We start from the raw sequence: 24,287 nt of genomic DNA on the forward strand, positions 1-24,287 counted from the left end.
ATGTGAAAGACGTCACGAAGCGGTCCTTAAAGAGGAGCCGCGGGTTGCCGACCCCTGCTCCTAGTGTCACTTCTCTGATGGGCCGATGATCTGAAGACTGAATGAAGAACCTGGTGAAGAAGAGTGCAAAGTTGGGCTCCAGATAAATACGAGCGAAACAAAGGTCGCGGACAACACAGTCACGCACAACGTGAGCTTCGTGTCTCGAGTGACAACTGAGGGGGGGGGGGTAACACAAGTGGGTTTACCTAAAAAAACACGATATTAAGTAAAAAAACTTAGTTTGACGAGAGAAAGCGACACTCCTTTAGTTCCAGAAGAACGCTTCAAATTGTGGAACGCGATTGTCAGGCGAATACGCGGACGTTCACAAATGGAACAAAAGCTAAACAAGTGCGCAAAGAATGACACCGATAGGGAAAAGGGAACACGTGGCAATCAGGAAGGTGTGCTTGGGCAGGACACATCACGGTTAGGGATGGTGGCCGATGGTCAGGACCGGTGGGGGAATGGAAAAAGGTGGATGAATACTCCAGGCTTATCCCAAAAACCCCCGACAACTTAGCGACTCTCGACCATGTTGCGATGAGACGCACACAGCACAGACCCATTCACTTGAGCTTTATTTAATCGATACTCCCACGACAAACCGAACAAGGATGCGTCACATCTCGCAGCAAGGAACACACGACTCGTCGTTAACCGTGGTACGAAAAACCAACGCCATTGAGAGTCGCGCAAACCAGGACCGACCACACCGGCCTCTTTCCACACCACAGGGAACACGGAGCAATTGCACGATACAGGGTGGATGTAAACGAGGGAGTGATTAGCCCCGAGGGTGAAGGTTAAGTCCCGTAAAATAAAATCCCTCTTTACTTTTAAGCCAACGGTTCCCAGGACCCCAGGTTTGGTCTGCAGTGAGAAACAGCCCACGTCAAGCAGCCAGCATAAATCGGCACTGTCAAAGTTGCAATTGACAAGAGTTTCTTAAATTGAGCAAGGATATTTCTAAGAGCTTTTGAAAAATTACAATAGTATGGCAAATAGCCCCGAGGGATATTTCCACAGTCCTACTGGACATCTGTGAAAGAGCTTCATAACTCATCGGATTTCTCCAGGACAAATAAAAGATTCTGATTCTGAGAGATCAGGAACCACCGATCAATGCAGGAGCTCGTGTCTCGATCCCGTTCACTCGAGCGGTTGTGCTGCCGCCATCTTTATCTGTGCACCATCCCACGTTTAAATAGAAGGCAATGGGAGGAGATGCGTAGAGAGGTACCCACATCCAGACACACGCGACGCCACAAATCCTAGGGTTACGCGTGGGTTTAATCATTGACAGCGCGACGCTGCAATCCATGCGATCATTGTTGAGGAGGTGTAACACCCATGTGAGAGTTATGTTTGCAGGAGTGCAAGCAGTAGTTGAGCGTGGCAGTGCAGGCCACCTAGGCGTCATTGACGGCCATATTGCCCAGGTTGGCAGCGAGGCCGTCTCCCTTGCCACGCTTCTGCTTCTTGATCTGTTCCTGGTCAATGGGAGCCGACTTCACAAACTTCAACTCCTCCTTCAACCCTGCGGAGAAAACACGCAAACAACCACGTGTGGGCCCGCGCGGTTCGTTCAGTACCGAAAATCCCCACAATTCTGGACGAGTCTCTACACTAGCAGTACACTGGGCCGGGATGAGAGTTCACGTGATTCTGACTCCTGGTCTGCTCATGTCCCAAACACCTGAAAAATTCCATCACTTCACAATTGTCCACGGTCACTCACTTAAATAAAACAATTTTATTTTACCAGGAAACGCTCGCTGAGCTATATAGCTATTTTTCAGAAGTGATCTGGCCACAAATGATAGCTTAAAGAAGTGGCTTCTCATGTGGAAATTTATATCAGACAAATACTCTAAACGCATGTTTCTAAATGTGGAAGGAAAAACCGGAGTACTCTGAGAAAAATTCACGCGACCACGAAGAGACTTGCAAACTCTAAATATACAGGCGTTAGGGTCGGGATCAAATCCACGACCTCCTGTATACCAGGCGAGGTAGTTAACATCTCGCCACCGTGACGCCCACACTCTCCCAGCTGCATCACAATGCAACGCTGATGGTTCTGTGCGACGACTTCACTTTCCGTTGCATCTAATATTTGTTCTTGTCTGTTTACACATTGGTGCAACAATCACAACACTTCCATGTGAATGTCTCTTTTACTTAATGTCACTGCAGAATGGTTGGGTTTGCTCCAATTTGTATTTGTTTGCTTATGCTCTAATTTCTATTTGCTGTACTTTTTTATGTTATTGCTTTCATCATCTTGGTGACCTAGGCCAGCGATGCTTTCAAGCGAGACTCATCCTGGCCTCTCGAGTTCCCATTTGATCACACAAAATAAACCTGAATGTGCGAGCGAGTGGTGCGGTGGTCAGTGCGGTGCTTCGTTCGTACCGGGAGGCATGAATGGCCGTAGAACCTCGGGGACCACCACGCCAGTCTCGGTCTGGTAGGTCTCCAGGATGGCGCAGATGGTGCGTGTCGTGGCACACATGGTGGCATTCAACATGTGCACAAACTCCGCCTGCACGCGTTCGCCGCACACATGCCCATGTCACCCACGTCACCCTCGGCAAGCGTCGGCCCAGTGGCCTCCGCATGTAGGTGCTCGCTAACCAGCACTTGCCCCCAACGGTTTGCACAAGCTACACTGGAGATCTTTGTGTTTGGGGGCCATCCATAAATGACGTCACGCGATTTTGGACGATTTTTGACCCCCCGCCCCTCGTCACAAAAAGTAAGACCCCCCCTCAAATATGACGTCACAAAGCTCTACCCCCCCCCCCCCCCCACAAAAAATAAAACATGCTTCAAATCGCTTTAAACTATTGTCATTGTAGCGCATATTTAATATGCCGCTGCACTCTGATGTTGTAGAAGAAAACATTTATTAAAAAGTCTATTTAATTAAGTAGAACGTGTTGTCTATATTTATTTAAAGTTGCGCATTTTGATGTGACGTCACATTTCTCAACCCCCCCCCCCCCCCCGTCGTCGCACATCGTCACAGATTATCACAAATGTCTGACCCCCCCCCCTCGGTGCGTGACGTCAGAGCCATAGCGAGAGTAGGCAAGAGACCGTGGAGGAGACACCTGCCTTGTCCATCATTTTCTTGGTTTGGCCGTAGCGTATACGCAGGCGCCGCGCCTGATAGTCGGTGCAGTTTGAGCAGGACACGAGCTCCCGGAATGCGGCAGAGCCGGGGAACCACGCCTCCAAGTCCAGCTTCTTGGCGGCCGCGTGGTTGAGTGCCCCTAGAGGTCGGTGTGGCATGAAGTTGCGCGCGCGTGTGTTAAGGGTTTTTCGACACAAGCAACACGACGCACGCAGCCTCCACTCATCACCACACACAGCAATACACAATACCACACCTCACACATCACCACACACACACACAGCCACCGTCAATAACAGCCACCATTCACCACAAAGTGGCGGTGACTTCATCGTGGCGCTTGTGCCAGGCTAGGTGTACCTTGAGGCCACGTGAAGTGTCAAAGGCTCACTGCTGGCGGGTCACGGGACAGACCCAGGTGCTATGGATTGACTGAGATGTCTGGCAGATGCACCACCCGCGCTCCCCACTGTGCCAACTTGCCAAGCCACAACATTTACAATCTGAGTACGACGTTTTGCCAGTAATTATAACTAGCTTCATCAGGCGACAGCCAGATTTGTGGAGAAGTCCACCTGTTTCGTTCCTTATATAGAGGCATAGATATGGTGACCAGACTTCTGTGCTCTTGCGCAAAGTGGGGGGGGGATTAATGAGCCAACATACAATTTGCATGCGCATTATGCGAGCCCTTTGATCGTGTCCTTCCTGTCCATTGTGTGTATTAAAATTGCCGTACCAACGGTAATCCCTATTGAAGTATGGTGCCCTGTATAGGCGATGCATTTCAACAATGTATTATTTGACGATTCGCTTCCACGCAGCACGAAGCCGGTAGCTATCACCGCAGCACTAAGTCGGAGCCCACTGCCGGCAGCAGACTAATACGCACTCGGAGGCCAGGTGCGAGTCACCTTGTGCCCACAAGGACTGCTGCCACTGGGTGTATACGCTTACAAAAGCGTTCAGAAGGGTTGTGATGCCAGTTTGCTCTCTCCGAAACAGCACGGAGTCGAGGAGGGCTGGGCTCCACCAAACACACGAACCGCTCTCCAACGGGTGGTGGCAGTGCAGGTGGGCGCCACGATGGTGAGATGTTAACTATCTTGCCTGGTAACCAAGAAGTCGTGGGTTTGATCCCGACCCTGACACCTGTATGTTTAAAGTTTGCATGTTCTCCCCGTGGTCTCGTGTATTTTTCTCCAGGTCCTCCGGTTTTTCCCTCCACATTTACAAACAAGTGCGTTTAGAGTATTTGGCTGATAAAAACATTTCCACATTATAAGCCACTTCGTTAAGCTATCATTCGTGGCCAGGTCGCTTCTGAAAAAGAGCTACATAGCTCAGTGGGCCTTGACCTGGTAAAATTAAAATAGTTTAGTGTACAGTTTAGGTGTGGCCGTGTAGCCGTGGTGCGTGCGAGCGGGGCGGGCGATGCGCACCGGACACGATGTTCACGATGCGGTACGGGATGCCCAGCTCTTGATAGAAGCCCTCCGCCGTCTTCACCATTTCGTCAAACATCTCCCAGGACTTGTTGTCGTGGGGCGACGTGTAAACAAACTGCTCGATCTGCACGAAAACAGCCACAGAGGCGAGTTAAACCCCATCGAGGTACCGAGTTGAACCCCCACTCCACCGTGTAATGCAAAGCAGCTTCCCCTTCCCTCCCGTGTTTATTGAGTTTGTGACCCATGCTTGGTCAGGATTGGGCAATGACATAGCCCATAGACTCACACATTGCCCATAGACTCACATTGCCCATAGACTCACACACAGCCCATAGACTCACATTGCCCATAGAGTCACACACAGCCCATAGACTCACACAAAGCCCATATACTCACATTGCCCATACACTCACACAAAGCCCATAGACTCACATTGCCCATACACTCACACAAAGCCCATAGACTCACATTGCCCATACACTCACACAACGCCCATAGACTCACACATAGCCCATAGACTCACACATAGCCCATAGACTCACATATTGCCCATAGACTCACACATTGCCCATAGACTCACATTGCCCATTGACGTGTTGCTCTTGTTGTGTAATGAGCTTGTGAGTAGGGCCTGCCGACTCATCGCATACAGAATGAGCTTTCCCTGGATTCCTCAACGTGAGTCATCGCACACCCTGTGCCATTTTATTGAGGGACTGTGTGTTGTCTTGGTGTGGTCTGGGACTGCTTTTGTTGTTGTTTTGCTGCCTTGCTCAAGCTTGCATTTCGTGTTGAAAAATCGCCATGAATTAATGTACTTATGCAATTTGTAAATACAGTAGAACCTCGGAGATCAAACGCCTCAGAACTCGAACAATTTGTTGATCGAAAAAAAATTTCGACCATTTTTTGCCCCGGATATCGAACAAAAATTCGGAGGTCGAACAACTGGAAAGAACCTGTCTGGGCCGAGACGCGTAGCCAGGGCGACCGAGACAAAGACGAATGACCCAGTTTGCACGTAGCTCTCGCTCAGTGCAGACCCGCAAAACATCGTTCCGTTACTGCATTGAGTCACTTCAGAAACATCTTAAAACGGAGGCAGAAACAATCCTCTCTTGATCAGTTTTTAGTAAAAAGGCCCTCAAGTGAATCACAGTTAGTGCTAGAAAAAAGGCAAAGAAAATAAAGAACCCCAGAAGGGCAGTTACCCAACGTTTTTATGGAGGGGGACTCCCCTTCCAAGCAACACTGACACTTCCTCCTCCTCCCCTCCTCACCACCTTCCACTCAAGCCATCCACTCTCCTTACTACAGGTAAAGTGAAGTTCAATGTTCATTTATTCTATTCATTATAACTGTGTTTCTTGTTTTTTGTTTCCTTTTATGTACTGTACTGTATTTTAATATTGTAAATTTTGTGTAAAAATGGCCCATAATAGGAGCATCCTTGGGTGGAGAACCAATTAATGCTATTTCCATTCATTCTTATGGGGAAAATTGATTCGGTGTTCCAACAAATCGGTGTTCGAACACGGTTTTGGAAGTAATTAAGTTCGATCTCCGAGATACCACTGTATATACTTTATTTGTAGTGACTTGCCTACCTTTTCTCTATTTTGCACTCCTATTGTTTTGTACTGTTTGTTGTTGTAACTTGCTGACCCGCCCCCTACTGGACATCAGTGAAAAAGACCTTCACAGCTCAGCGGATTCCTCCAGTCTCAATGAAGTCTGAATCTGATTCTCTCCCAGGATTCCTCAACGCGAGTCTACGGCGCTGGGGCCGACCGCCGCGTGGGGCGATGTAGAGGCAGGAGAGGCAGTCGACGGCCGCAGGAGTGACGTGGTGGCGAATGTCTGAGAGGCTGGGAGCTGGTGGCTACCGCTGCATGCGGCCTCTAATGCTGCACTGTGGAGTTAGGGGTTCGTAGTTCATGCACAGATTCATGATCCCCTCTCTATACCCATGGGCATCAACGTGGCCACCATCTCATGGCTTTCTAGCATCTCATGGCAGTACAGCAAGTGGGTTAACTTGCATCTGAATGGGGATTGTGTTACCCCCACCTCACGTGCGTGTGTGTGTGTGTGATTTCTCCGGGCACTCCTCTTCCATTGCACACGTATATAACACTCGTGAATGGAGCGAATGAAACCTGTGCAGCACGTTACAATTCTACATACACAATTGATACTTGGGTTAAGAAACAGAATGATCTGGTCAAATTTGTGTCGTAAGACGCTCCTACACCTGACAAATTACAAAAACTTAAGTCGTCAACTGGCTTTAAGGCGTTTAACGCGCGTAGTCTCGTATTGTCTCGGCTCTCTCACCCGGTAAGTTAGACAGCGATTCTCACAGCCACATTTAGCCATTAGATACGCGACGTCTTCGATCGAGACTGCATCAAGCATCATCAGTACGAGGCCCAGGAAGCCCAAACAAAGCAAAGGGAAGCTGGAGTACGCGGCGTTTGTGGGCAGGCGCCATGCCGTGCGCCCGCACGCGTCATCGAATTGGTTCGCTCGCGGCCTGCACTCCTCGCTCCGCTGCGTTCGTTGTTTTTCTCTAAGTCACCTTCAAACTCATCACCACGGCGGCAACGATGGCGACGACCCTCACCTTCTCAAACTGGTGCACGCGGAAGATGCCGCGCGTGTCGCGCCCGTGCGAGCCGACCTCCTGGCGGAAGCAGGAGGAGAGGCCCGCGTAGCGCATCGGGAGCTGCTCCGGCTTGAGCCACTCGTCGCGGTGGAAGGCCGCGATGGGCTGCTCCGACGTGGCGATGAGGTACCTCTCGTCGACGGAGCTGTCGTCGGCGCGCTCGCTGCCCTTGCCCACCACCTGGCGCGACCCGGCGTGCGCACGTGTGTGTTGCGTGTATCAGCGGGCGTGTTTGCACACGTGGGGAGCGGTGTGGCGCAGTGGTGGCGAGTGTGCCGAGTACAAAACCAGCAACTGGAGTTCGATTCCCGCTTACAGCCAACATCGGTGACGAATACATGAACTGGTCCTGGACACAAATGAGTACCTGGTGCGACGTGTAAACATTAATAGTGGGAAGACAAAGGCGGCCGGGCGTGGTGCTGGCCACCGACCCCCCCTCTTGTCCCATGCAGGCCTTCATAGGTGCTCGCTAATAGCACTTGCCCCAACTGTCTGTTAAGGTAAAAATCACGACGTTTCGGAGGCAACACAAGCTTCCGTCTTCAGGTGGAACCGTCACAGCCACGACAGCTGTATCAAGTATCAAGTAATACAGCTGTCGTGGCTGTGACGGTTCCACCTGAAGACGGAAGCTTGTGTTGCCTCCGAAACGTCGTGATTTTTATTTTATTTTACTTTTATTAATTTTAATGTTTTGCCTACGTGACTTTACCGAAAAAACCTAAGAATATGAATCCTTGCAGTCACGAAAGCTTCAAATCTAGAATGTCTGTTAAGGCTATACGGGGATCTTTATATGAGTATTTTTGTATGCAGCGTGACTGTGGGTGAGCATAGTTTTATTTCTTACTATTATTATTGTTTATTTATCACAAAATCTAGACTCTTTTTAGGGAGGGTCCTGCCAACTATTCGCAGTAGGGAGAGCGATGTTGCTGTATGCGATCCCAATTTGACACTGGTAACCCTGAATGTGTTCTTCAAAGAACACGCGTAAAATGAAATTTCGTAAATCGGAACGGCTTTTCCCATTAACTTCATACAAAAAAATTTTGTGTTTCAAGACATTTCAACTCTACCCCTAACCTAAAAATGTACACCTATATCACTTTTCACAATACCTAAATATTAATTTTAAAAACGAATATTAAAACGATTGAATAAAAACTAATTTTAAAATAAAATTAACCTTTTCAGGGAACTCACCAAAAGATGTGCATGTTGATATGACTGGAAAGATGATGTGGAGGCATTACCGTTGCACTGTAAGCATAGCGCGATGCTGTCATGGATGGATGACGCAGCCTCCCGGTGCTTTTTGTTGCATGATATCAAGGCGCGTGCTGGAGTGCGGTGTGGGACGTTCACCCACGCACCCACCCACGCACCCACCCACCCACGCACCCACCCACGCACGCACGCACACACCCACCCACCCACCCACCCACGCACCCACCCACCCACCCACGCACCCACCCACGCACGCACGCACACACCCACCCACCCACGCACCCACCCACCCACGCACCCACCCACCCACCCACGCACCCACCCACGCACGCACCCATCCACCCACGTACGCACCCACCCACCCACGCACACACCCACCCACGCACCCACCCACGCACGCACGCACGCACGCACCCACCCACCCACGCACGCACCCACGCACCCACCCACCCACGCACCTACACACGCACGCACCCACGCACCCACCCACCCACCCACGCACCCACCCACCCACCCACGCACGCACCCAACCACGCACGCACCCACGCACGCACGCACCCACGCACGCACCCACCCAAGCACGCACCCACCCACGCACGCACGCACCCACGCACCCACGCACGCACCCACCCAAGCACGCACCCACCCACGCACGCACGCACCCACGCACGCACGCACCCACCCACCCACGCACGCACCCACCCACGCACGCACGCACCCACGCACGCACGCACCCACCCACGCACGCACCCACGCACGCACACACCCACCCACGCACCCACCCACCCACACATGCACGCACCCACCAACGCACGCACCCACGCACGCACCCACCCACGCACGCACCCACGCACGCACCCACCCACCCACGCACACACCCAACCACCCACACACGCACCCACCCACCCACGCACCCACCCACGCACGCACGCACCCACGCACGCACCCACGCACGCACGCACGCACCCACACACCCACCCATGCACACACCCACCCACCCATGCACGCACCCATGCACACACCCACCCACCCACCCATGCACGCACCCACCCACCCATGCACTCACGCACGCATGTACACACCTTGTAGAGCTCCTCGTCAAACTGGCTGAGCTGGGCCACCTCCTGCATGACCTCCTTGCGCATGAAGAAGGGCGGGTAGAGCGGCGTGTAGCCCTGGCTGTAGAGTCGCTGCAGCGCCAGCTGGATCAACGCCTGCTCCAGGAACACCAGCGGGCCCTGACGGAACGATCGCAAGCGGGAGTTTAGTTTTTTGATACCAACACAGTCACTGAGCACGAGCCCGAAGGAGAGACATGCGACCGGCCGACCGCGATGCCGACCGAACTCGTCACCTCCGGGTGTCGCCACGTCTGCGTCAACGTCAGTCGCTGCAGACACACAACTCCGTCACACACACAAAAAACAATCCTCTCTTGACCCCGAAGGACCAAAACGTCAAGCGACCAGAAACAAACAGTGCTCTTGATAGATCCAAGAGTGTAATGGGCTTCTTGAATTGGGCACGGTTATGGTAGAAGAGATGACGGGAAGAGGGAATTCCAAAGTGGAGCAGTGCAGGGAGGAAGCATGAAGTGAAGAAATGCGTCGTGCATCTTCAGCAAAATCCCCGAAGTCGGTATGAAATGGCTCAACATTGTATCTTCAATGAAACGCAACGTGACGGACAGCGCAGCACCACGCACGCACCTGTTATTGTGATTGCTCTCGTTAACCCAGGAACAGCCTCACCGCGTCCCAAGAGTATTTTTCAGGAGGGTTCTGCCAAGATTTCCAACAGCTAGTTCTACAGCACCCTTCATCTTCAAATGACAAAATGGCCCACGCAGAAAAGGCCCGCAGAAGCGGATAATCCGGAGCTCACTCCGAGAGCTCACCTTGAGGAAGTAGCCCCTGCTGCCCGACACGATGGCCGCCTTCTCGCCCTCGTACCCGTCCACCATCACCACGAGGTCGACGTGTGAGTAGCGCTTGCGGACGGTGACGTCGCCCCACGTGCGCTCCACCTTGTTGTCCGCGTCCTGGACACACACGAGCGGTCGCCCACGACACCCACCGGACCCCGTCGCGCTCTCATCATCATCATCATCTCCACCTCGTCATCTCCACAGCGTCACACCGGCACGGCACTGGGACGCGACACGAAGACGCGTGCGCGACACGCACACGCTGCATGATGCTGTGTGTGCATGTTATGCTACGTCTGTGCGAGTCCGTGTGTGTCTGGGTGAAGCTGTCTGTGTGGGTCCGTGTGTGCATGTTATGCTACGTCTGTGCGAGTCCGTATGTCTGTTTGTGTCTGTGTGTTGCGTGAGGCTGTCTGTGTGGGTGTCTACATGAGGCTGTCTGTGTGGGTCTGTGTGTGAGGCTGTCTCTTTGGGTCTGTGCGTGACCCTGTGCCAGTTTGCGTGTCTGCATAATTCTATGTCTGTGTGTGTCTGCGTGTCGCTGTTATGTTTCTGAGTCTGCGTGTCTGTGCGACGCCGAGTCCTCGTGATGACGGAGAATGCCTCACCTCGTCGTTGCTCACGGGCACCGAGGGGTGCAGGATGTTGCCAACCTCACGGAGGCTGTCGAGGCGCACGGCCTCCAGGCGCAGGCGCTCGGTGTCGCCGAGCGCGATCGCGTTGTCGATCTGCAGGCGCAGCACCTTGATCTGCGCCACCGACAGCGCCTGCAACAGCAACGCAAAGTCTCCCCCTGTAGCCTTGAACAGTCTCGAAGGGCAGATGCTTTCAGCGAGCACCTATTAAGGCCGGCACAGCGCACGACGGGCAAACAATGCTCTCGGCCGTTTTTGTCTCCAGGCCGCAGTGCTGATGTTTATGCACTGCAACATGAACTTATTTAAAGATGAGTCGACCTAGGGGAGGCTCAGGATAGGTGCAGACTTTCGTCACCGACGTTAATTGCAAACGAGAATCGAACCCAACTCGCTGGGTTCGTAGCACAATGTGCTAACCACTGCGCCACCGTTCCCCACATACACACGGTGCTTGATTGCAGTGCTACACCTTTACCAGCATTGTTGCTTGATCTGCTCCGTGATTTGGTCTACCGGGAGCTGCACTGGGCACCATCCCTCCCGGCTAGCTGGTAGGGAGATGCACGTAAAGTTGAATCACAGTCAACAGCATGTGTGGTCCTGCTGCTCAATTGAGAATTGAGGCATTGGCGCTCACCAGTGGTGCAAATTCCACATGCCTATAATGAGGGAGAGCCACTGTTCATCTTCCCCAAAACGTGGCACTCAATGTATCGACTCCACAGAATGACGGGCAGAGTCGATTCTCTGACCAGGATTTGAGCTCGCCACCGTCTGACTGCGTTCGCGAGCACTGCCGCCGCGCCACCTGTTTGTCGGGTTCCGCCCAACAAGCTCGTCGTCGCGCATCTCCGGACGCGATAACGGCCCCGGCGAGCACTTCTCAACTAAACGCTCTGCCCAGGCCAACTGGCAGGCTGCCGCTCACAGCAGCGGCGACGGTGCTCGCGCGGTGCCACAACTGCCCGCGGCTGAGTGCTTACGGCCAACGCGTCCGCCGTGAGCTCATCGAGGCCCGGCGTCCCCTCGGGGAGAGTCTCGTCTTGCCCAGGATCTTCCTTCTTCTACAAACACGCACATGCACACATACACGCGGCGTCAACCACCGCTGCTGCAGAACCAGTGCACGCACTTTCGCCGCACCTCCGATGAACACGGTTGGCTACGCACGGCGAGAAATAAGTTCAACATACGCACGGGGCAGTACGAGGGGGGACGTCGGGTTTCACGTGGTTACAAAGCAGGATTCGGAGCAGGTGACGTCATTCGAAACGAGTTGGTCATTCACGGTCCAAATTACACCACAAATTGTTAGGAAATACGCAGAGCAATCGTCGTCTCCGACTGATAAACCTTGGCAGAACCCTCCTGAAAATTTGTTTCGAGACTCGGTGAGGCTTCCCAGGGACACAAGCGTGTGACAATAATTGATAATACCCCTTTTCCACTGACACATTCGAGGCGAGCCAGCACGGTGCCTGAGCCCAACTACCCGAGGAGAAGTATGAATCTAGCTTGGGGCCAAGCGGGGCCAAGCGGGGCCAAGGCGTGGGGGGCTAACGACGCATGCGGTGTGCGCGTGGCGTGCCCCTGCCAGGTCTGGTTACGTGCCAAGGCGCAGAATCCCGAAGTCAATCAGCCACGGGACATTCGCTTGGTGCCATGCTAGTGGTCAATGCGACCATGCCTGTGGCTGCCGACGTGGCCATGCCGGTGGTCAGTGGCGACGGTGGCACTACCACAGTGGCACTACCACAGTGGCACTACCACTGTGGCACTACCACTGTGGCACTACCACTGTGGCACTACCACTGTGGCACTACCACTGTGGCACTACCACTGTGGCACTACCACTGTGGCACTACCACTGTGGCACTACCACTGTGGCCCCCCCAGCGAGGACTCTGACGCAAGAGTCGAGCATCCGAGCCTCGGGCAAGCGGGGAGACGCGTTCTGGTCTCGCGATCGCTGGCGCTCGCACCTTCATCTTGTCGCCGATGGTTTTGCTGCACAGATTCTTGAGCTTGTTGAGGTTGTCAGCGCGGTACCTGCCTGTACGAGACATCGCACATCGTCACACGCCGCGTGGTCATCACATCACCATTTATCATCATCACAAAGCCAATACCGCCCGCATTACATATTTAGCATACCACATCCTACACTGCACCACATACCAAGCCACATATCCAATACCACACCAAACAAGCCAAAGGTCCCCTATATAGCCTAAACAGACTGTTGGGCCAAGTGCTGTTAGAGAGCATCTATGAAACCCGGCACACGAGGGGGTGGGTGGCCAGCACCAGTGGCTGGCCGCCTTTGTCTCCCCGAGTGGAGATGTTTAAAAACGGCACCGGGTACTCATTTGAGGTTGAGTAGATCTAGGGGAGGCCCAGGAACGGTGTCGATAATCGTTACTGGTGTTGGCCGTGAGCAAGAATGGAACTCGCTGGGTTTGTAGGGCAGCGTGCTAACCACTCGACTACCGCTCCTCCTCACACTACACATACCACCACATCGCGTACCCAATACCACACACACCACACGTGGGGAGCGGTAGTGTAGCGGTTAGCGCGGCCGCCCGAGTTCCATTCCCGCTCATGGCCAACATCAGTGACGATTATTTGAACCGGTCCTGGGCCTCCCCTTGGTCGACTCAGCCTAAAATGAGTACCCGGTGCGGTGTGTAAAGGGAGACAAAGGCGGCCGGGCGTGGTGTTGGCCACCAACCCCCTGGTGTGCCGTGCCCGCCTTCATAGGCGCTCGCTAACAGCACTTGCCTCAGCAGTCTGTTACAGGCTATACGGGGGACCTTTGTCTTTGTGTCTTTGTGTCGTGACGCCCCCACGGTGCCTGTGCCAGGCTAGGTGCAGGGTGTGGAGGACGCGGATTTGTCCGCTGCACTCACAGGCGCGCCACTGCGTGTCGGCCTGCACCAGGGTGTCCACCAGGCACACGTCTTTGTATCTCCGCGTCTGGTTCTCGCGCACCCGTGCCGGGTCGCCCCCCTTGTCCGCGCGGAACAGGTCCAGGTCGAGCACCATGGCGACGGGGCCTGCTGCTGCTGCTCCTCCTCCTCTTCAAAACCTCGTGGTCCTTTTTCACGGTCCTTCCTCCTGCTGCACGACACACACCACGACACACACACATGACACACACCACACCACACACACGACACACACCACACCACACACACGACACACATACACACCACACCACACACACCACACCACACACACGACACACACGCACGACACACACGCACGACACACACACACACACGACACACACACACACACGACACACACACCTCGTCTCCTTCCACTGCGCGTCTCACCTCGCCACATCGTCAACATATTGCTCGCTCCATCTCCCTCTTGACCCACCTCGCTTCCCCATTCCCCAGCTACTACTCTCACTTCCCTCTAGCTCCTACCTCCTCCTCGTCTAGTGCTCGTCTCTACCCCCCCCCCCCGAACCTCGTCTCTCTCCCCTCCGTCTCTTACCCCCCCCCTCCGTCTCTTACCCCCCCCCCCTCCGTCTCTCACCCCCCCCCCCCTTCCGTCTCTCACCCCCCCTCCGTCTCTCACCCCCCCCCGTCTCTCCCCCCCCGTCTCTCCCCCCCCCTCCGTCTCTTACCCCCCCCTCCGTCTCTTACCCCCCCCCCTCCGTCTCTCACCCCCCCCCCCTCCGTCTCTTACCCCCCCCCCTCCGTCTCTTACCCCCCCTCCGTCTCTCACCCCCCCCTCCGTCTCTCACCCCCCCCCTCCGTCTCTTACCCCCCCCCGTCTCTCCCCCCCCGTCTCTCCCCCCCCCTCCGTCTCTTACCCCCCCCCCTCCGTCTCTTACCCCCCCCCTCCGTCTCTTACCCCCCCCTCCGTCTCTCACCCCCCCCCCTCCGTCTCTTACCCCCCCCCGTCTCTCCCCCCCCGTCTCTCCCCCCCCCTCCGTCTCTTACCCCCCCCCTCCGTCTCTTACCCCCCCCTCCGTCTCTCACCCCCCCCCCTCCGTCTCTTACCCCCCCCACGTCTCTCCCCCCCCCTCCGTCTCTTACCCCCCCCCCTCCGTCTCTTACCCCCCCCCCCACCGTCTCTCACCCCCCCCCTCCGTCTCTCACCCCCCCCCCCTCCGTCTCTTACCCCCCCTCCGTCTCTCACCCCCCCCCTCCGTCTCTCACCCCCCCCCTCCGTCTCTTACCCCCCCTCCGTCTCTCACCCCCCCCCCTCCGTCTCTCACCCCCCCCCTCCGTCTCTTACCCCCCCCCGTCTCTCCCCCCCCGTCTCTCCCCCCCCCTCCGTCTCTTACCCCCCCCCCCACCGTCTCTCACCCCCCCCCTCCGTCTCTCACCCCCCCCCCCCGTCTCTCCCCCCCCGTCTCTCCCCCCCCCTCCGTCTCTTACCCCCCTTCCGTCTCTTACCCCCCCCCCTCCGTCTCTTACCCACCCCCCTCCGTCTCTTACCCCCCCCCCCTCCGTCTCTCTCCTCCTCGTCTCTCTCTCCACCTCCTTCTCTCTCCTCTCCCCGTCTCTCTCTCTCTCCTCTCCCCGTCTCTCTCTCTCTCCGCCTAGTCTCTCCTCGTCTCTCCCCGTCTCTCTCCTGCTCCTCGTCTCTCTTCTCCTGCTCCTCGTCTCCCCACGTCTCTTACCTTGTCTCTCTCCTCCTCGTCTCTCTCCCCTGCTCCTCGTCTCGTCTCTCTCCTCCTCGTCTCTCTCCGCCGCCTCTCGCCCTCTCCACCTCGTTCAATGAGGCTGATGCAACCCGCGCATTGCGCATGCGCAACACTCCTCTGCCTGCGCCGCCCACGTGGCCGTGCGGCATGACGCTCGGTCACGTGGGTGTGGGGGGGTGCTGCCCGTGGCATTTGGTAAACCCACCGCTGTCAACCTCCTGTACACTATACACTACACTACTATACACTACACCAGTGGTTCTTAACCTTGTTGGAGGTACTGAACCCCACCAGTTTCATATGCGCATTCACCGAACCCTTCTTAATTGGAAAAATAAAACATGATTTTTTCAAATTCAAAACATAGGTATATGTTTTACTGGCGCACAAAATGAACCGTGCATCAACATCACTGGGTTCAAAGAACAAAACCAGCAAAACATGATTTTCACACAAAAACAAAATAATGAATACTTACTGCAAATCAGTGTGACTTCTGCTGTTGCCTTTCAGAGACCAGTTCAGAAATGCGCGGCTTCACCTTGGCAAGTGCCACTCTCATGTCATTTTCGCAACAAATACTGTTCCTTTTCGTTTTTATGTCCAGCATCCTCGAAAAGGATTGCTCGCAAAGATATGTTGTAACAAACGGTATGAAAATCTCCAGGGCTTTCTTAGCAATAACAGGGTACGTTACCATTTGTTGACACCAAAACGTTGAGAGCGTTGTTGTTCTGAAGAGTTGCTGTTGAGCCTGGCTCTGCTGAATTTCAATGATTTCGTCGAGGTATTCATCATTGACATCTGCTGTCTCAACACTAAACGCGAACGGCTGTCTCACCCATGCTGGATATGACTCTCTTGTAGGGAAGTATCCGTCGAGAGACTTTGCAAGCTCATCTAAGTGCGTGGCAATTCCTTGCTTCAGTTCCGCGGGTACAGAAATGTCTCCGATTCCAGATACATCTTCGATCTTACTTACATAGTCGTCCAGCAGGGGAAAGTTTGCGAAGTTATCGTTCTCTGTTCGTCGTTTCCATAACGGTATCTTTTTTTTTAAAAGCCTTCAGGTTTTCCTCCGCTTCAATGATGTTGACTCCACCGCCCTGCATCTGCTGATTCAGATGATTGAGAGCTGCGAAGATATCAGCCATGTACGCTAAAATGAGAATGAACTCAGAATTTTTGAAGCAATCTGCATGACAATGTTGGTGCTCTTGCAAAAACAGGGCTAATTCCACACGCATGGCAAAAACACGATTCAGCACCTGTCCCCGGGATAACCACCGAACGTTAGAATGGTACAGAAGTACCTCGAATTCAGAGCCCATTTCTTTACACAGCTCACTGAAGATGCGGTGCCTCGGAGCACTATTTCGCACATAGTTCACGCATTCCACTACAATTTTTAATACTTCTGTCCGTTTTGGAGGCAAGGTTTTGTTGCCAACGCATGCCTGTGCAGAATACAATGCGTAACAATGATGTGTGGTGCATCGGCTTTCACTAGCGCACCAAAACCACACTTTCTTCCCAGCATGACTGGAGCTCCGTCCGAACAAACTGCAGAAACCATATCCCACGAAAGATTGTTGTCTTTGAAGAAGTCATCCACAAGTTTCTTCACATCGGCTGCCTTAGTTGTTGTTGTAAGAGGCTTACAAAATAAAAAAAAATCTTCCTTTATCACGTCGTCTTTCACATAGCGCACGAATACAGCAAGCTGGCTTAGATTGGAAACGTCTGTGGTCTCGTCGAGTTGCAGGCTGAATTTTGCCGGGCTTGAAATCAGATCTGCAACTACTTGGGCCAAGATGGCTTTGCTCATGTCCTCTATTCTGTCGCTGATGGTGTCATTTGAAAGAGGAATTTGGGATAACTTAACTTTAGCCGCTTTCCCAGCATGATATTCGACATCTTCAACACAGCTGGTTTTATGAGTGTTTCACCAATGGTGTGTGGCTTGCCCTGCTTTGCGATCAGGTAAGCAACTGCGTACGATGCTGTGAGGATCGGTTTGTTGATGGGTACAAAGCCGAGAACAGGCAGAGTAGCCTTTTCATCGAATCTGGCTCTCTTCACCTTGAATTCAGCGAGCGTGGTGTTCTTGTATTCCCCATCTCCATGCAGCTTAAGGAAGTGTTGCCTTAGTTTTGCCGGTGCTAGACTAGAATTGCTCAACTTGGCATTGCGAATCATTCAGTTAGGACGCTGACTCCCATCACGTTCCGTTATACATGTGAATCCATATTGTACATATTCGTCCGACCACTTTCTTTTTTTGCTCGACATAGTTAGTATGAAGGCATTAAAATATTAAGAAAGAAATCACACGACGTACCATCACGACAGTCACAAGTCGACTACCGAGCGCACCAAATTCCCTGCAGCACAGATAGGCCAAGCGATGTAGCGTGATCACTTGCAGCCAATAATGGCCAAGCCGGACGTGTCATCAAAAATCATGAGTCGGGTGTGTGACTTAACCTCCGCCGAACCCCTGAGACTGACTCACCGAACCCCTGGGGTTCGATCGAACCCAGGTTAAGAACCACTGCACTACACTATACTCTACTACACTACTATACACTACACTACTATAGACTACACTACTATACACTACACTAAACACTACACTATACACTACACTATACACTATACTACTATACACGACTACATACCTGTCAACCCCTACCTGATTACAGACCAATTCAGATCTTATTGGTCACCCCGTGCCTTTATAAATCTCAGCGTTCGTTCTACAAATTCCCATCACAGGGGAGAGACACAAAGACACGTGTTGTTGTTGTTGCCCGCATTGAAACGCCTGTACGCCGTACGGACCTGAAAACGCAATTTCCCTGTACAAGAATACGTGGTGACCCGTATCGATTGACAGCTATGCAAACCTATTTTGCTCTTTGTCGCTTGCCTCCGGTTGGTGGTGGATCCGAGGTCATACTCTTTATTTTTTTTCAGTAAAGTCACATAGGTAAAAAAAATGAAAACAACTAAATTAATTCATAAAAATAAAATAAAAATGAAAACAAATAAATTAAATCACGACGTTTCGGAAGCAACACAAGCTCCCGTCTTCAGTAGTGAAATTCACGACAGTAATTTTGCTGTGGCGGTTCCACCTGAAGACGGAGGCTTGTGTTGCTTCCGAAACGTCGTGATTGAATTGATTCGTTTTCATTTTTATTTTATTTTTGTGAATTAATGTAGTTTTCAACAACAAAAAAACCTACGTGACTTTACCGAAAAAACCAAAGAGTATGGATCTTTGCAGTCACGAAAACTTCAAATCTAGATCCGAGGTCAATCGCGAAACTCGACACAACGCTTGAACTCCAGGCCAACGCTGCGTTATCAGTGCTCACATGTTTACTCCTGTGCAACCCTGCAGAGCCAGTGACCGTGGAAAATCCACGTTCGTATGGCGGGGGAAAGTCCTACCTAGGATAACCACGGTTGACTTCGCCCCCAATTTCCCCTAGATACTATTTCATCTCATCACCATTGTTCAACCACCACCAACACTGTCACGACACACTTCCCACTCACCAACCCACCCACTCGCCACACCGTTACAACACTCCTCTTTCTGCTGCCTCTTCCCTCCCATCGCCGTCTATTTCACCCCCAAGCTCCTATAACAACTTGGCTCAGTTCGAGAAGAGAGTTTCACAACTCGTATCTATTACAGCCTTGAGTGCGGCTTGTTGCTGGCTGCTGAGCCACGAGATGGCATGCGATGTCACCGCAGAACTTGTGCCAGGTTTGGTGCACGTTGGGGCGATCACGTGTCGTCGTGTCGAAGGCTGCTCGCAGGAGATCAGGGGACAGACCCAGGTGGCACGGGTTGACTGAGATGACCGGCAGATGTGTAGGGGTGTTACGGAGGGGCTGTTATAGAATGGGATCAGATGGGAAAGAAACACAGTGGGCGTGGCTATGTCGGTGCACGGGAAGGTGCTCCCAGCGACGTCCGCATCGGGCAGCCTGGGGGGCTGACTCGGAGCTGGGATCCCCCGGGGCCCCACCCCTCAGCGGGGGTTTTGGTATAAAAGGGGATGAGCCGGAGGGCTCAGGGAGAGATGTTGAAGCTAACCAGTGAAGACTGAAGATCGTCGTAGATAGAGCCCTGGACTCCCCTGGATCGCCGCCCTTATCAGGGCCGAACAGGATCGAGCCAGCGGCGTGGTCCCGAGAACCAGAGCCGGTGCTCTTGTAAGAGCTGGTCTGGGACTCCGGGTACCGTGAGCCCGACTTACCAGTGCCGGCCTAGCTAGCCTCCCCTAGCTCGTTAGTGGAGGACCCAGAGGTAGGCTAGGCGTAGCTAGAGAGTGTATCCCCAGTTAGACGGGTGAGGGGGCCGATACCCCCTCCAGTGTTGTATGTCAGTGTTGTGCTGTACCGACACGGAATAAATACGTGTGCCTCCAAACCCCGGCGTCCAGTCTCCTGGAACATTATTACAGATGCACCACCTGTGCTCCCAATTGTGTAAAAAAAAAATGTTCAATCACAGTTCCTATGACCACTGTTACATTGCTTTTATAGATTTATTTTGGTGATTTCTAAAACGTTTTGGTTTAGCCATATTTGTTTGTTGTATGTCAGAGTTAGACTGATAACTTTAATCTAAATTGTCTTATGGTTGTTATCGTTTCACTTGCATCCCACTGGGATTTTTGCACACAGCGTTGACATACGGTGTTTTTTCTGGAAGACTTTGCTGTTTTTTCCTGGATGTTTCTGTTTGCGCATAGCCACTTTAAGATGTTTCTTGTTCATGTTTCTGCTTGTTGCGGTTGCACCCGATTCAAGAGCCGAATGGCTCACAGGGCTATAACCAAATAAACGAAACTGAAATGAAACTGAAACTTGCTGCGTTTTATCCTCCTGGCACTCCAATCATTGTTTTGAACGTCGCTCCTCCGCCCTCCAGTTTTTTGCTGGAGGGCGACTGCCTCCAGCTGTCCTGTAGCTTGACAGTGCACCTTGCGTGGCACTGCCCAGTAGCGTCCTTCACAAGCCTCCTCCTCCACACCACACACACCGACCCACCGATGGGAAAAAGAGCCACACGGGCTCCAGTAAACACACTCACGCGCGTTTATTGACGCAGTGGCTCAACATTGGAACTTAAAGTTCCCTAGTTTAAAACCGCAACCGAATAACAAAAGTAGCTTATGCAAACGGAGAAAAGCCATAGCTAATTTCACTCTAAAAACAAGTTATGAAATGTAAGACCTGCGATTCTCGTGAAATCAATTCGGTGTCGAGTTGCGATGAGATGCACGTGAAAGTCTGAATATTTATACTGGAGGAATCCGATGAGTTTTAAAGCTCTTTTTCACAGATATCCAGGCGGGTTCCGTTTACGGGGACGCCGTGCATCGGCGGTGCCGGCAACTGCTTCTCACGCACGCACGGCTCCAGTGTTACAACTAAACTCACTCCCAGGCCACGTGGCTGGAAAGGTGTTTTAAAAAAAAACTTTTATAATTTAATGTGGAGGGACAGATATGTGAGGGGCGGCGGCGTTGGCGTGATTTGTAAGTGGCCTTACCCCTCTTGTGATCGAGTAAAGAAATGACGGCAAGCAGTCACATTATTCCGGTTGGTACGCACGCCGCAGTATTAATCGGGGTGGGCGGCCTGCCGGATTCGAACCGCGAACCTCTGCAACTAGCGGCCAACGCGCGACCACCACTCCGGGCCGCCTCACCACGCCCCGTGGGAAGAATTGCAAAACGCGAAATCTCCCTTAAAAAAAACGGAATCCGAATTTCTTAAATCTGAAACGCGTCGCTAGCTTCTAGTCCATAATCCAGGAATCCTCAGTGGCACAGAATTGCACTTATAAAGTACTGCATGTAACAGATGCCTTCTTAATGCGAGAGGGCAAAGCGTGAGATGTGAATCGGAAGGGGGAAAAAAAACCGACGCGTTATTCACGGGCGAACCACGGGGGTGGTGGGGGAGGAGGGGGAGGAGGGGGGTCGTCGCAAATCCATGCACGAGTCCACGGGAGCGATCCGCGCAGATCAGAACGACACTCACACACGACCATTCGTGTCGCGTCCACGCCGCGTTCAGCCACCGCACTGCAGGTCACAGCAACAACTCAACAACCCCCCCCCCCTAACGCGCCGCACTCCAGGTGACCTCAATTCTCATTCCTGCGTCATCCCTCGCGCGGCTCCACTCTGGAATTCCACCCAATTGTCCCCCCCACCCCTCACACGCACACACACCAAGCTCTCATAACGAGCACAACCCTGGCTCAATTCAAGCCACGTGTCACACTCTGTCCATCACCGCGACGATGCGACTCGTGCCGTTTGCTGCTGGCCGCTTGACGTTTTGGGCCCGCGCTGTGCAACGGTGTCGAAAACAAACAAACAGAAAAAAACCGCGTGAACAGAAACGACGACCTCCTCGGGTCACCCTGCGGTCACAGCACTCACGGGCGAGAGGCGATCACCTCGGTAACGGCCCCACCCCGAGCCAAGCTGCTCCTTCTCCCACGACACCCCGTGAAGAGAAACTTCATCACTCGACCGGTTCACGCAGCCAAAGCACAATGTCCGGGTCTACGAATGACCCGTTCACAGCCGACGGTGACCTCCGCACAGTCCCAATACAGTGGTCAACTCCCTTTTAGGCAAAAAATCCCCCCCCCCCGTATAGCCTCACCAGACTTTTGGGGCAAGTGATATTGGCGAGCACCTATTAAGGCCAACACGGCACGCGAGGGGGTGGGTGGCCACAACGATGCCTGGCCCACCTTTGTCCCCCGAGTGCCGATGTGTATATACACTAAACTATTTTTATTTTTTTTACCAGGTAAGGCCCACTGAGCTGTACAGCTCCTTTTTAGAAGCGACCTGCCCACGAATGATCGATCGACAAATTGGCTTATCATGTGGAAATGTATAGCAGCCAAATCTTCTAAATGCATGTTTTCTAAACGTGGAGGGAAAAACCGGAGGACCCGGATAGAAATCCACTTGACCACAGGGAGGCCACGCAAACTCCAAATATACAGGCGTCGGAGTCGGGCTAGAACCCACGACCTCCTGCACACCAGGTGAGGTAGTTCACATCTCACCACCGTGGTTCCCCACTGCACCAGGTACTCAATTAAGGCTGAGTCGACCTATGGGAGGCCCAAGACCGGTTCGGATAATCATCACTGTCGGTCGCGGGCAGTAATCGAACTCGGGTGGCCGGGTTCGGAGGTGCAGCACGCCAACCGCTACACCCAGGCACAGAGGCAGGCATTGCAGCCCACAGCGGAGAGCGATCACCGCGGGATCAGGGCACGGGGAAACCGAGCGGGCCCGGCCCTGCGGACACGAGTGGGGGCTGGAGCCCCCCGTGCCGGGCTGGCGTGTGCGGTGCGTGCAGCCGCTGTCGCGACCGGGCGAGGGCGGTTAGGCATCGCTTTGATACCGGGGGGCGGCTGGAGTTGGTTTCTCATTGTGGCACGAGAACGCCGGTAACACCGCTTTGAACCGGTTCGCCGTGCGAATATAAAAGTTTCAGTCGCAGTTTGAGGTTTCTCGAATTGGCGCCAATCACAGTCCTCCACAGTTGCGTGCGGTGGGGTAAAGTATGGGTACGCCCATCTCTACGAACATACCTGGTCAGCTGAGAAGAATGTACCAAACTCCCTCTAAACCTTTAGCGGAAGCCAATTGGGTTACCGGGTTACCGATCATAGTTTAATAACCCTCACTGAGTGTGGGAGAGTGTAGAGGGGAGGGAGGAGTGTGGGTGAGTGGGGTGTGGGGTGTGTCAGGGAGGAGTGTTGGTGAGTGTAGAGGGCAAGTAGGAGTGTAGGTGAGTGGGTGATTGTAGAGGAAATCCAGCCTCACCTCTGTGATGGTGTCAAATGATAATACTGTGATTGTAAGCAATGCCATTGGGAGAAGGCTGTGCTGATGCTAATCAGCTGTTACCCTCATGGCACTCACAGCCACAACAGAGGCGAATGGGGGCGCTGGACTGGTGCGAGGGGCTGGTGAGCCCCTCACCTTTCAATTATGTCCCAAAACCACGAATTAAACACCAAACTAAACTTGTGCCGGGGGCTCCGAGGGGGTCAGGCAACCATGACGTCATCTGACTAAACCATGTTTGGCCGAGTTCAGAGACTTAACCCCCCACCTCCACGACCCTTGGGGTTCATCCAGAAACAACGGGCAATCACTGCGGCTGACCATGTGGAATGTGGACATGCTCACTGTGGAGGAAAGGCTGACATTCCTCCGTCGGGAACTTGACCGCTACTGTCTGGACCTCTATGAAATATAGGAGGGGGGCGGTGGACTGGTTCTGGCTCCAGTCACCACAGGGATGGACAGTCCTCCTCTCTCAGGGCTGGAAACTATCAAACAACACCGAGTGGCACTTCTTGGGCAGTGGTTGTAGGAGGCTGCTAAATACCGGTGCAGACCATGGGCTTGTATTCACCACGCTGTTCTGGCATCGGTGCAT

General features: G+C 53.3%; 1 protein-coding gene across 1 annotated transcript; it reads right to left on the reverse strand.

The window, feature by feature from the left end:
• Nucleotides 1–606: 606 nt before the first annotated feature.
• SARS1 (seryl-tRNA synthetase 1) lies at nucleotides 607–15,894 on the reverse strand. The gene is made up of 12 exons (XM_078871259.1): nucleotides 15,750–15,894; nucleotides 14,014–14,224; nucleotides 13,084–13,154; nucleotides 12,085–12,165; nucleotides 11,072–11,230; nucleotides 10,434–10,577; nucleotides 9,619–9,774; nucleotides 7,262–7,483; nucleotides 4,627–4,756; nucleotides 3,166–3,323; nucleotides 2,461–2,590; nucleotides 607–1,582 (listed from the first exon to the last, which is right to left on the reverse strand). The coding sequence occupies exons 2-12, from the start codon at nucleotides 14,147–14,149 to the stop codon at nucleotides 1,455–1,457; spliced, it is 1,515 nt and encodes a 504-aa protein (XP_078727385.1). The 5' UTR covers nucleotides 14,150–14,224; nucleotides 15,750–15,894; the 3' UTR covers nucleotides 607–1,454.
• Nucleotides 15,895–24,287: the final 8,393 nt, after the last annotated feature.

This window comes from Lampetra fluviatilis, chromosome 32 (genome assembly GCF_964198595.1).
Source record: "Lampetra fluviatilis chromosome 32, kcLamFluv1.1, whole genome shotgun sequence".
Taxonomy (NCBI): domain Eukaryota; kingdom Metazoa; phylum Chordata; class Hyperoartia; order Petromyzontiformes; family Petromyzontidae; genus Lampetra; species Lampetra fluviatilis.